Source organism: Chanos chanos, chromosome 10, assembly GCF_902362185.1.
Source record: "Chanos chanos chromosome 10, fChaCha1.1, whole genome shotgun sequence".
NCBI classification, from domain to species: Eukaryota; Metazoa; Chordata; class Actinopteri; order Gonorynchiformes; family Chanidae; genus Chanos; species Chanos chanos.
The window spans coordinates 39207322-39221297 of NC_044504.1; the positions used below are offsets into that span (position 1 = coordinate 39207322).

Consider the following 13976-nt stretch of genomic DNA (forward strand, 5'->3'; position numbering starts at 1 on the left):
GGGGATCGGAAACTGCTTGAGTCTACTTTTCTGATGAAAAAAACAAAACAAAAAAAAAAAAACATCTTGAGAACATTAAGCCACGAAACAGAGGGGAACCTACAGAATCAGAAACTGTATCTTTTCAGTAAAGTGGATATTTTGCTATGAACAAATGAATGAAGGTCAACTTTGTTCAGAGGCTTAAGTAAGAAAACAGGAACATCTTAACAAATGTGAGTCCAGAGTGCAGAACTGAAGTGGAAAGCATTTAAGATCTAGCGATTTAGCTCATTGACAACACAATACAGGACAGCATGTAGGCCCAAACCACGTCCTACACTCCCTGACGACAGCTAGCCATCAATAGAACATGTACTGACATGTGGCAGGCTTGCAACTCTTTTAAACAATGCCATAAAATACGTGTGTGTGTGTGTGTGTGTGTGTGTGTGTGTGCGCGTGCGCGTGTGTGTGTATGGGTTAGGGCTGCCGTGATTAGTCAAGGTAATCGATGATGTCAACAATGAAAATGCGTCAACAGCACTATTTTAAACCGACACATCGTTTTTTTTTACTTTTATGTATTTACCTTTTTGACCTCTATAATACTCAGTCAATTCATTATGACAAATGTTTTTCTTCAATATCACTACATAACTGCTGCTAGGGCTGCAACTACTATTTTTCTGTCGATTAATCTACCGACTGCTCAAGTCGAGTAGTCGAGTAATCTTTCGACGAGTCGAATAGTGGATTAATCTTTCGACTGCTCAAATTGACTAGTAAGTAGAGTAACCAGCAGCAGTTACGTGGTGATATTGAAGGAAAAACATTCGTTATAATGAACTGAAGCATTTTAGAAATCAAAAAGGTAAATACATAAAAATAAAAAAGCGATGCCTCGGTTTGCAATACCGCTGTCGACGCATCGATTACCTCATCGATTACCTCATCGATTACCTCGACTGATCACGGTAGCCCTAGTATGGGTATTTCTGTAGCTGGATAGAATCGGAAGACCATGATCATTCAAGTCATTCAGGAAGCAGTTCAATGCTTTTTCTTCTCCAAAAAAAAACCCCTAAAAACAAAAAAAAGAATCTGAAGTACGAGCGCCAGCCTGACCAGCTGCAGATGCTGAGAACTCCTGCGTGTGCAGAGGGAGAACCAGTTTCAATGCTGAGAACTCCTGCGTGTGCAGAGAGAGAACCAGTTTCAATACTGAGAACTCCTGCGTATGCAGAGGGAGAACCAGTTTCAATGCTGAGAACTCCTGCGTATGCAGAGGGAGAACCAGTTTCAATGCTGAGAACTCCTGCGTATGCAGAGGGAGAACCAGTTTCAATGCTGAGAACTCCTGCGTATGCAGAGGGAGAACCAGTTTCAATGCTGAGAACTCCTGCGTATGCAGAGGGAGAACCAGTTTCAATGCTGAGAACTCCTGCGTGTGCAAAGGGAGAACCAGTTTCAATAAATACACTGTAGTTCAGGCTCTCCGCTCCTCTCAGCCCGGTGTGCGGCGGATGCGCCGCAGAGAAAACCCACGATGCAATGCTCTGCACGCCCGAGGGTCAGGGGAACAGTCTCTCCAGCCCCGTCTCCAGCTTCTCCTCCATATTGCTATTGGCGTTTGAGAGACGTGCTGACCTTAGGGGTCAATACGGGGCGAAGAGGATGGACCCTGTGGTGGGCCGGATGGGCCCTGGAGCGGCACGCAGGAACGAGGGGGGTAGCGTAGCAGTCTGAAAGATGGAGGCGCTGGGGCGCGGGTGGAGCGAGATGGAGGGGACGCTGGTTGGGGAGAAAGGAGTGGAGATGAAGGCAGGAGAAATAGGCTTGACCAGGTCCTTCTGCAGAGCCAGTTTGGCCTGTTGGGAACAGAGAAAAGACAAGACAGGCCCCTGAGCACGGCTGGAAAAAACCTTAGAGTTTTACAGGATTAAGTCAGGGGGTGCCGTCCTGTTTTGAGTTTGATTGTTGTGGCATGTAAAGCCCTCTGAGACTGTAAACAGTGATATTGGGCTCTAAATAAACTTGAAACTTGAACCTTGAAACTATTAATGAAGCAATCTATGGAGCTGCTTAGAGTTACTACAGAGAACACAATACAGTTACTACAGGTCAGTCTGTACTGAGAACACACAATGCCTATGGTGTTAAAACATATGGAAAAAGAATGTTTTGTGACAGATTATCATTACAATCCTGCTGCATGGACAGCTCGGCGTAATGAAGAGTTAATGTAACTGGATGTAAAAAAAAGCAGTCCTGCGCCATAGGCTTAGTGAGGTTACTGAACAACATTTAAGTCCCTCTGAGACACTAATGTCTGTCCCTCTCTTTTGTTCTGAAGCTACTATCCTTAAGTAAAAACGTAGCTATTTGCAGCAATTAATCCTATAATGTGAGAAGCAGGTCATGAGAGCAGTGGAGTCTCTGAAAGCATAAATAGAGTCTTTTTACTGCCAAGGTGCTGGAGCTGCGTTGCTGTTTGTTGTATGGGCTGTATTTGGGTTTCGTCGGTTTTCCTGCCACTCTGTCCTTATGCCGTCTGCTGGAGATGTGCTGTGACACACACACACAAAAACAAAATTCACTTTCTGTTCAAAACAAACTTCTCAAGATCTGCAAGGGTGTCGCCATGGCACCGATCATCTGGTCCATCAAAGTCTCGTGTCCCATTACAGTAGCCAGACCTCTGACAGAATAATGTGCTCATATTACACACGTTTATTACACAGTTTAAGTGAGACATCCTGTGGATTATTATATTACAGCTGAGAGTGTTTGGTTCTTGTGTTTGGTTCTGTTTGGTTCTTGTGTTTGGTTCTGTGTTTGGTTCTTGTGTTTGGTTCTTGTGTTTGGTTCTGTGTTTGGTTCTTGTGTTTGGCTCTTGTGTTTGGTTCTTGTATTTGGTTCTTGTGTTTGGTTCTTGTGTTTGGTTCTGTGTTTGGTTCTTGTGTTGGGATCTTGTGTTGGGCTCTACCTGTTTGAGTTGGATCTCCGAATTGACATGGACGTCACAGATTTCACAATGGAACGTTTTGTTCTGTAGGCCGGACCCTTTCAGCACGGTGGCCTGGACTTTGAGTTTGGAACCTGGTCTGGGATAGGCTTTGATTGGCCCTGCTCCGTTACGAGCCTCCAACATCGTTTTGTGCTTTGAACCTTCAGACAAGATCAAAAACACAACCATTTTTCCCCAATCCAGAAAAAAAAGCTGGCAAGTGCAAAGAACAACTGACACATTTTAAACACTCCTGTAAATTCTCTGAAGATGACACTGCTGTATAGAGCTCAGACGTTTGCAGATGTGTATGATATCAGTGTTAACGAGAGTGAAGAACACTGAACAGTCCTAAAGTCTTTGGGGAAGATCGTGTCGTGTGCTGACAGATGTTGACACACCTGTATTGTGAGCTTCCAGCTGGGAGAGGGAGTTGACAGCGACCTTGCAAAGCGAACAGTACAGGAGCTTTTTGGCTTTCTCCTCCTCAGATTCGAGGTTGGGCTCGGGCTGGGCCACAGGTGCTGGTTTGGAGGCGGTCTTCAGGGACGCTCCCGGTACCGTTGGCTCAGCGGGAGGGCTGGCTGGCGTGGGCACTGCCTTACAGAGGCCGGGCACGGCCACGGCTGATGCTGATGCTGAAGTGGGCACAAAAGCTCCGGGAGAAACCATTGCTTTGTGCGTGCAGGGGTGCTCGCTGCTTTTCTCTGGGAAGAGAGAGATCACATCTGATAGTCGAGGAGCATTTGGAACAAAGTGCTGTTTGGTGACACACTTTCACTCCCCTCTCTCTCTCTCTCTCTCTCTCTCTCTCTCTCTCTTATTTCTTTGTTTGTTGCTCTGACGTGTCCGACCCATCCCTGGAGATGGCTGCTCTAGTCTATAAGGCAGAAAAGTAACTCTGACACTAGGCACTGCCTTCCCCTCTCTGTGCTGTGTCTGTCAGAACAGTTTCTGCTCCAGTGTGACAAGGCAAAATGCCCCAGTCGCTCTCTTCATGCCCTTGCCACGGTGTAGGACGACAAGCACAGTGCCACGGGCACCTCTGCCGCACGCCCGGGTTCTCCGCCCACTCCTCAGAGGGGGACACACTGTGGCTTTTCACGAATGTCGCTGTCTGTTCCTGATCCTTTGCCTGCGGTGAGACCCCGGCCGTAACCAACGAATGTTTCACCCCTACACTGACGCAACACTCTCTGACAAAAGACAGAATCTCCAGGCCGTATGCACGGCTAATTTATGGTTTTCCTCCTTTGTTCTATGGTTCGCACCCCCCCCACCCCCCCACCCCCCCCTCCAAATCAGAATAAAAAGGACGCTGTCTCCCCTTTGTGTAGCTGTCACCTCAGCGAGAGGGACTCACATACGCTTCCACTAACATGTTGAAAGACAGCTACTTCATTCAACAAATAATAAGTCGGGGGGGGGGGGGGTGTAATCCCATTACTTTAGCACACAGTGCATTGGTACCTGTCTGTCACTTACTGCTGATGAGCAACGAGAAACAGGTAACAAGCTCAAACTCTTGAATGAAGGGAACAAAGTCAATCACATTCCCAACGAAACTGTCAGCTCGGCTGGGGAGATGTGGCAGGACGGGGATATGAACCATTAATCCCTCAGCTCAGGTTAATATATTTATCTCCAATAAAAGCTTGTAAATTTGATGGGCTTGGTATCTGTCAGGGTGGTTGATGCTGGTGGGGAATCTGAACCTATTGTTTGCCTAGAAGAATGGCTGTAGAGTAAACCCATCTCTGAAGAATGGCTGTAGAGTAAACCCATCTCTGAAGAATGGCTGTAGAGTAAACCCATCTCTGAAGAATGGCTGTAGAGTAAACCCATCTCTGAAGAATGGCTGTAGAGTAAACCCATCTCTGAACAGCTATTGACTACATCTGCTGTATTAGTGTGGGTGCTCAGAGACAAATCCAGCTCCAACCATAAAGAAAAAGTCTCTGAGTTTTCAAAATTTTCAGATAAAGATAAAGATAAAGATACAGATACAGATATGATAAAGTTTTCAGACAAAGCTTTGATACAGAAACTGCCTTTGGAGCAGGAGCGTAAGGGTTGAAATCTCAGATTTCTGCGCATAACCCAACTGCAGCGCTTTATGACATTACATAAAGGAGGACTCTTATGTAAACCACTGGAGCTAGCAATTTTAATGATTTAGTCCTTCAGATTTCCTTGTGTAAACTAAAGCTGACTTCATCGCCTGTTGCCAGCAGTTTGGGGGTTGATGGGGGTTTGGAGGGGGGGAGGTGGTTAGTGGCAGTCCTCCCGATACAGGCTCGGGCCGAGAAGAGCTTGTACTAATTCGACACCATGACGGCGGGGACCTGGGAGCCATCTGTGAATCAGGCAGAGGTTCGTGCGTGCGTTCGTTCCCTGATTTGTGTAAAGAGACGGAATACAAATGAGACCCTGTGCTACTTAACGAGGGAAGCGCACCCAAATCTGTCGACACGTCGAAACGCGGAGCAAGAGAGAGGAGCTGAGGAGTGCGGAGCGATCCCTGGTGGAACCCTATCTGTCACAGCCCGCCTGAAACACTTAAGTCAGAACAGAGGGGCTGATCAAGACGACTCTTAAATAAGTCTGCTGTCGTAACAAGGGACACAGTGCCTCTCATTAGTTCTCTGAGATTCTCTTAGAGCAGCAGAGATAAGCAGTGGAATTAATATGACTCCAATAACACATGGTAACACGAGAAGGACTTTTTATCTAATAGCTCTTCTGCTGAGTCATGCATTTCATCACGTGAAACTAATAACACATATCAAGTACGATCTCCATTAAGAAACTCCATCACAAAGCTGAGTCGCTCAAGCAGCACACGCTCAATGAAAAGTGATCTGTTTCTGCTGTGGTAACCTTGCACGTTATCTGTATCTGATCACAGGGCAGGAGAGGTCTCTGCTAGGACTCATCCTTACCTCAGCTTGCTCTCCGTGCCTCTCAAACACAAACACACTAATGAGTTTGGCGCGAAGCAAACCGGTGCTCCTGGTACCCCTTAATGAGAGAAACCTGACTGCCTCTCACTGGGTTATGTTCATGGAAAAATGTGTATAGTGCTAAATCACACACACACAAACCACGCACACACACACACACACACACACAAACACACACACACAAACACACGCACACGCACACACACACACACACACACACCACACACACATAAGCAGGCACACGCACACCGCACACACAGTCACAGGTGATAAGGATTTACAGGAATGAGTACAAAAGCACCACACACTGTAGCATGCAAGATCACTCACAGCAGGGCCTGTGTATGGGGGGGGGGGGGGGGCAAGAACAAAAGGAGCTATTAACCTGGTTGGTCAGAGTTGCTGGCAGTGAGAGCAGTGGAGGAGGTGGTGATTGTCTTTGCGCTGTCCTGGGTAGCAGCACTTTTCTGCTTAGTTTTCGTGGACTCCTGTGCTTTGAGCTTCTTGGCATGTTTGCTGCCTTTGTAGTGTGCCTCGGCTTGGCTCTACAAAGGAGAACAAATGAACCATGCGTTCAGGCCCATTTCTCACACCGGATCTCACAGTATGGACTGCAATCACACACATATTAAATAAAGAAAGAGAGAGAGAAAGAGGAAAAAAATACAACAACTTTCAATAGCAGGCACAGTTTCAATCAAGACAAAACATGAGGCTTCGCTGTCGCTGACGCAGCTGGTTTCGTGATGGGTTTAAGGAGAGGGAATCTTCACAGAGTAAAACAACTCAAACAGTTGTGACAGAATCTACTCTCACTGAAGGAAAATAAATTGACATGAATGGACAGTAGTGAGTAAGTAATTGGAAACTAATGGAGTTGTAGCTTTAATTTGAGGCAAGTTCACTCTCAGGCGTGGATTTAGAGAGGAAATGACTGCCACACTCATAGAGCGCTTATGTAGGATTAAAGCTTTTGGAATTTCTGACTGCTAGGCATTAGAGTCTCACTTTCTCATTTTCATGAGATCAAAGTGCCTAAGTCCCAAAGGGACCGGCTGAGAGATTTTCTCTCTAAATGCTGACACACTGTCACTTTCTCTGGCTAAACATCTCAGAGATTTCTCATAGTGCTGGGACAAACCTCAGACAGACACTGCTTAAGGATAAGAGCTGCAGCAGAATCATTTCTTAACCTTAGATTTCAAAAAGATGGATCTAGAGTCTTGTGGAATTCAGTTACATTTGTATTTCCATAATCTGGTGAACCAAAACACAGACTTGAAAATACATTTTTTTTCTCCAAGGGTTTATTACACAGTTCAAAGGCTTGATACACAGTGACTAATCATCCTTTACTCTGAGGTATGAGAGATGACACAAGCTTATTTCTGTTCGTTTTATTACTAATCGCCCTCTGTATTCTCTGTAAATAGGTATGCAGTTTGCTAAAAGTGCCTGCGTATGTAACTTTGTGTTATTAAAGGACTGCGAGGCTGTTATACAGATCTCATACAGCTCTCTCTCAGTCCAGTAAACTGATATGGAATTCTGGACAAACAAATATTGTGCCCATATTATTTATAACATTCTGTTTACCATGTAAAAGTGAACTTGCTTCTGTGCATGTTTGGTGCCTCTATTGAAAGAAACATATTAACTATGACAGTTAATACATATTTATATCATTACAAAAAAAAGCAGAAATAACTCAAAGTTAAGAGGATAACTCTTTAAAAAGCATGCTGAATGAGCCACGGTGTAAAGGTGCAGACTGAAGACAGTTTCTGAAAAGAATCAAACAAAACTTGTTACGGACAGAGCAGTTTTTTCACTCTGGTCACACTGTCTCTTCTTTATCGACCGACACAGCCACTCATCACACATCACACATGGACCAGGCCATGAACAAGCACGTTTAGACACGGACACAATGAGAGACGTGAGATCGCAAAAAGACAAAACAAAGGCAGCATTCATGAGAGAGAGAGAGAGAGAGAGGAGAGAGAGAGAGAGAGAGAGGGAGAAAGAGAGAGAGGGAGAGAGAGGGAGGGAGAGAGAGAGAGAGAGAGAGAGAGAGAGAGAAAGAGAGAGGGAGAGAGAGAGAGAGGGAGGGAGAGAGAGAGAGAGAGAGAGAGAGAAAGAGAGGGAGAGAGAGAGAGGGAGACAGCTCCTTAGTGTGACACAGGTGTAACCTGACAAAAACACACACAGCAAGAACCTGGTAGCTGTTAGCATGAAACAGTATACGAGACAATCCTGTATTTATGCACTACGCAAATGCAAGCTGCTTCTGGAGACCTAGTTTCGCCAAGTTTCTGTTTCTGACAAATACAAATGAACCGTCCCAGTTCACAGAGCAGGATGTGTTCTCACTTGTACGACATCAGCGTTTGTGCTCCGAGACAATTCGTCAAACTACTGCAGATTTTCAGCATTCCAGAGGGACTTGGATTACATGTACTGGTTTAACAGAATTATATACAGACAATGAAACTGTTTTTCTTTTTTTCTTTTGCCTTTTTCTCCCAATAAAGATGACTGAGGTCGGCACACACCACCCCCATCATATCATGTCATAGCCAACCATTCATTTTTTTCTCACTGTAGGTTGCTTGGTATTGTCAACCACCAGGCTTGGACAAAAGGGGCATTAACTGAACTCTACCTGTAAGTACACAAGCACCTGACAGTCAATGAGCCCTGGTCAGAGAGCAGAGCCAAAGGCTGTGGGGGGGGGGGGGGGGGGGGGGGGGGTTGGGGGAGTGTGCTGTAGATTATGTTCTTGTCGCATCACTCTGTGGACCAGTGCAGAACAGCCAGGACTCTGACTGTGGACTGGAGATGTGAGAGACACTGTACACAGGGTGTGCCACTCATATGCCTCTGTGGCCTTTTACATGATCCTGTACAGTGAGGTTTTGTAATGAGAGCAGGAGATATGAGTGCACATATAAAAACGTACTGTGCTACAGACACATACTAAGCCTTTCTGTTAATACCTGTAAATAGGAGCTGCCTGTAACAATACCAGTACCTGATTCTTTTTCTTTCCATAACTCCACCCACTCCAGTGCCATCTACGGCCCAGCAGTCTGTTACACAGCAACGTGTCTGATTTTGGTTACTCAATGTTGAATCAGACCACAGCAATAAATACTTTAATTTGTTCTGAAAAATGAGCCCATTAAACACCAGGTCATGGACTGTCTCAGAATCTCTGGCGGAGAGAGAAAAAAACTGCATGCCTGAGACGCTGACAAACCACAAACCCCACAGAAGAAAGTGTTTAACTTTTGTTTCTTTTTTGAGCTCTCTCTCTGTGTGTGTGTGTGTGTGTGTGTGTGTGTGTGTGTGTGTGTGTGCATGTGTGTGTGACTGAGTGTGTGTGCATGTGTGCGTGTCAGTGAGCGTGTGTGTGTGTGTGTGTGTGTAAGACCCTGGCTGACACACTGTCAGAGTAATCCCTGCTGAGGCATGACATTATGGAGTATGAGTGTTCAGGTCAGCTGTCATTCCTCACTGCCCTGCGTGGGCTTCAGTGGGTGGATGGTCTGGTAATGAACACGGCCAAGTTTCTAAGCCACTGAATATTCCTCTGGATCACTTTAATAACATTATTCTTCCCAACCCTCATTACACGGCTTCAAGTAAAGGTGAAACAACTAAAATTAATACAGGACAACTTCAAGAAGAAGAAGAAAAAGTAGAAGTACTTTACTGGTCACACACACACTAGGAGCAGTGGGCAACCGCAGTGCCACCCCTGGGGACCAACTCCAGTTCTTTATGCCAGTGCCTTGGTCTAGGGCACTGACAGGAGTATTAACCCAACCATACATGTCTTTAATGGTGGAAGGAAACCGGAGCACCCGGTGGAGACCCACGCAAACACGGGGAGAACATGCAAACTCCACACATACAGGACCTGGGATGGCCGAGATTCGAACCCAGGACCTTCTTGCTGTGAGGCAACAGTGAGTCAGTGGTTTTTGTGTTCTAGTTCCATATCTAAGAAGGTTCTGTGCTTTTCCTGTCTAAGGGGTAGCATGTTTTCCCAAACAGCATTCGACAATTTTTCCCCCTTTCAAAGAAAAATAAGCACAGCATAAGTAGCTTTAAATTTCTAGACTGAATTTTTCTCTTTGCTGCTTTAGCAAAAGACATCCTGATCTTAACAGCTTCATGGTGCTGGACCCCTCAGGACCATCTGTCAGGAGACCAAAGATTATCCTCTAATGTGCACAGAAAAGTTCACTTCTAAGATGACGCATTGCTCATTATAACAAATTTACACCTGGAAACTTCCATGTGGAAAAAACAGCATTAATTTCTGGCGTCTCTTATCATGCTACCTTTCAGACCTGCCAATATGTGCTGGAACAGGTGGAGGCTGGAAGAGAAGCCAGAGCTGATGGTAGACTGTAACGTCAGCCAAGCAAAGCCCCAAAAACAATCCAACACACACCTGTGCCAAGGATCCATTAAGTCCCCATGTAGAACCTGTCACCCCTATACCTTAACTACCGGTTTTTCATGTTTGTATGAGGGGAATATTAACCTTTAATGAGGCTACCTATCACTTGGCTTCATTTCACATAAGGCTGTAACACTACTTAACAGCACTGGATCCAATTGTCATTGGAAGACATGACATCAAAGAGAACCGGTACCTTAAGATCAAGTGTCTCCTGCTGTCATGGCTGTTGCTTCTCTGTTACTGTAGGCACATGCACAGGCGATACGACTCATCTACGGGAGTGGACTGTCCATCTCTTTAATGTGAGCTTCAAAGACCCCTGCTTTAGCTGGGCCCAAAACATACACAAACACAAACTTCACACAAAGGGAACAAACACGCCAACACTCATGCCGCTGTTCAGAGGAGGACGTGAATTTCATTGTTCAGAGCAGCCTCCCCAGATGAGCTGCTCTCAAAAGAACCAAGTCTAGTGAAGGAAATTACTGCCGGATGGCTGAGAGAGCGAACAGGGCTCTGCTGCTGTTCAGTTCAGTGCAGAGGAAGCGCACCGTAACATAATGCCCAGATGCAAAAACTTTCTTCTTCTGAGTTTGTCATTTTATGGGCCTGTCTTTTGCTTGTGGATATTAGCTCAGTGTCTAATAAATGAATCCATTCCAGTATTAGGCACATTCCTTAATGGAAAGCAAACAAACCAATGCTCTTTCACGCAGAATCCTAGAGTCTGCTGTACGAGTTATTTCTGAATCCTGGGAAGCTGAAATGGACCTTGGGATAATCGAATAATACTGTGGCCGACACTCTTAAATACACGTGACTTTCCAGCTTACAAACGAGGAAAAATCCCACAAAACCTGTCAGTTTAAACGGCACGAACATCACCTACAGCTGTGCAAATACTGGCCTGAGAAAAGGACCGTCAATTAGCGCAAATCTATAATGACCATTTGCAAATGGGGTTGGTCAGATCCCCAAGCCCAGTGAAAATGGAGCAGGAACATGGGCCACAGAAATGACCCCCACTGTCCGTCAGCCTCTCCACACAACGGGAAAAAACGATGAAGAGACAGAGGCTGAGAGGAATGAGCACTTGAATCCATGTCACAATGCACAATGCTAACACACACACACACACGCACACACACACACACTCTCTCTCTCTCTCCCACACACTCACTCACACACACACTCTCTCCAACACACTCACATACACACACACACTCTCTCTCTCTCTCTCACACTCACACACACTCTCTCTCTCTCCCACACACACACATACTCTCTCTCTCTCTGCATCACACATACACACAAACACACACACACTCTCTCTCTCTCCTACACACACACACACACACTCTCTCTTTCTCTGTATCACACACACACACAAACACACACAAACTCACACTCACACGCACTCTCTCTCTCCCACACACACACACACACACACACACACTCACACACACTCTCTCTCTCTCCCACACACACACTCACACACACTCTCTCTCTCTCCCACACACACACACACACACACTCACACACACTCTCTCTCTCTGTATCTCACACACACACACACACTCTCTCTCTCTCTCTCTCTCTGTATCACACACACACACACACACTCTCTCTCTCTGTATCTCACACACACACACACACACACACACACTCTCTCTCTCTCTCTTTACCTGATCAGCGTATTTTACTTGTGTTCTGGTATCAGTTAAATGCCCTTAAGGCCGCACCCAGCAGCTGCTCACTCCGTCTTACAGCAGGAACAAAAGCACTATGGGAAATTGTATTTCACCTGAAACCTCATTAAGGGCTTGTGGCGGAGGTGTAAAGAGCGTCCGTCCTTTGGCTACACGATAGGATGACACGGTGGCGCTAAGACACGCACACGGGAATGGGATTAAATGACAGCCGGTTCCTTTGCCTTCACACAGACAGAATGGAGAGGTGTTCAAGCTTTAATGAAGACACAGACAAAGACTTCTGCATCACAGCACGCATGCTAATCCAAATGAGAAAGACATGAGACCAGCAAAAAGCACCCACAGCAAAAGGCAGAGCAGGGCTTGATGCGCTCCATTAAAGCACACTCAAAACACTACACTGGACTCTCATGCCTAGTAATGAGCAGGCTGAGAGTTGGGTTTTTTTTTTTTCCTCCTGCAAACTGGAACACACAAGTATGATGAAGGCTCTCAAAAGAGAACCAGTGCTCTCCACAAACAACGTGTCCCAGGCCTGTGGAAGATGAAGGTAAAGCAGAATTAAGTGTGCCAGTGTTAGTGATGCAGACTGATTCATTCTGACACACCAACCAAAGCGTCACTTCCACTTAACCAGGCTGTGTGTGTGCTAGGTTGGCAGCGTGGATTCTCCAGGCGAAGCGGAGCCTGGGAGAGACAGACCCATCGCAGAGGATAACAACAAGAAAAACACACGCACACAAATTTAGTATCAAGGACCCCTTTGGTCTGCAAAACATCCTCTGAAACCTCTCCTCACCCAACATGAACTTTACAAATGTTGCTACAAATAATTGCTAAAAGCATTGCTTCACAAGTGTGGTGAGAGGTGACTGCTTTGAATTATCAGAAGAGGGGTATTCTCTCTCTCTCTCTCTGTCTGTCTGTCTGTCTGTCTCTCTCTCTCTCTCTCTCCTTTCTTCCTCTCTCATGAGGTGCTCAGGGAGGAGGAAGAGAAGATAAGGGGAAGTTGCAACAACTTAATCTCTCACAGTTGGTTCAGTTCACAGGCTATTTCCCCCACGTTTAAAACCAGAGTCTTGAAGTCGATAACAATCAACCAATTACACCCAGCTGGAGAGAACAACAGGCAAGCCGGCACACTTTGGGCTTTCCAAACATAAAGGCACAAATTCCAAGCATCTTGAAATACCCAGAGTGTGCAGCAAAGCTTCCTGGCTGAGAGAATGGGCTGTGTTTAGCATGATGCAGATTTCAAGACGTTGAGGAGACAACACAAACACATGCTAACACAATAGCAGGCTCATCTGTTTCTGCACACCAAGAAATCCTTTCTCAATTATGCTTCTCAGTGGGAGTCCTGCATCGGCCTGGGCTTACTGCCACCCAGTGCCATTCATCTTCAATTAAATGTCTTAATCAATGCCAGAACAGACTGGAACAACATGGCAGTACAGTAAATCATTAGCCTTTACCAACAGAGCACAACACAGCCAAACAAACTGACAGCCTACGGGTGATTCTGTGGTTCCTTTAAAACCGCACACCTGTGCTTACTCAAACACATAAAGAAAAACAATGCCATTAAGTGGAGCCACAAGCATTTTAATGGTCCCCACTTTAGCCAGTGGGAGAACGTTGTAAACGGTTTATAAAAACACATCTGAGACGTGCACATGACATCAGAGTTTGTGCTAATCGGGAAAAGACAAGTCGAGCGCCATCATTACGAACACCAGTAAAGGTTGTGAAATCTCAAAGCACTTAACCCTGGCCCTGTGGCTCCGTTGACTGGACAGAATATCAATTTTACATTTGTTTAACTTCCTACAATC

General features: G+C 45.7%; 1 protein-coding gene across 2 annotated transcripts in view; it reads right to left on the bottom strand.

Moving 5' to 3' along the window:
• Positions 1-1637: 1637 nt before the first annotated feature.
• znf385b (zinc finger protein 385B) overlaps positions 1638-13976 on the bottom strand; it is a 68804-nt gene continuing 56465 nt past the window's right edge. The window contains exons 4-9 of one of the 2 annotated variants that reach the window (XM_030786806.1): positions 6338-6497; positions 5932-5936; positions 3391-3694; positions 2969-3150; positions 2446-2547; positions 1638-1850 (exon numbers count right to left, since the gene is read on the bottom strand). In XM_030786806.1, coding sequence (XP_030642666.1) covers positions 1638-1850; positions 2446-2547; positions 2969-3150; positions 3391-3694; positions 5932-5936; positions 6338-6497 — 966 coding nt within the window. Of the gene's footprint in view, positions 1851-2445; positions 2548-2968; positions 3151-3390; positions 3697-5931; positions 5937-6337; positions 6498-13976 lie in introns of both variants that reach the window. The other variant, XM_030786805.1, reaches the window with a different exon arrangement.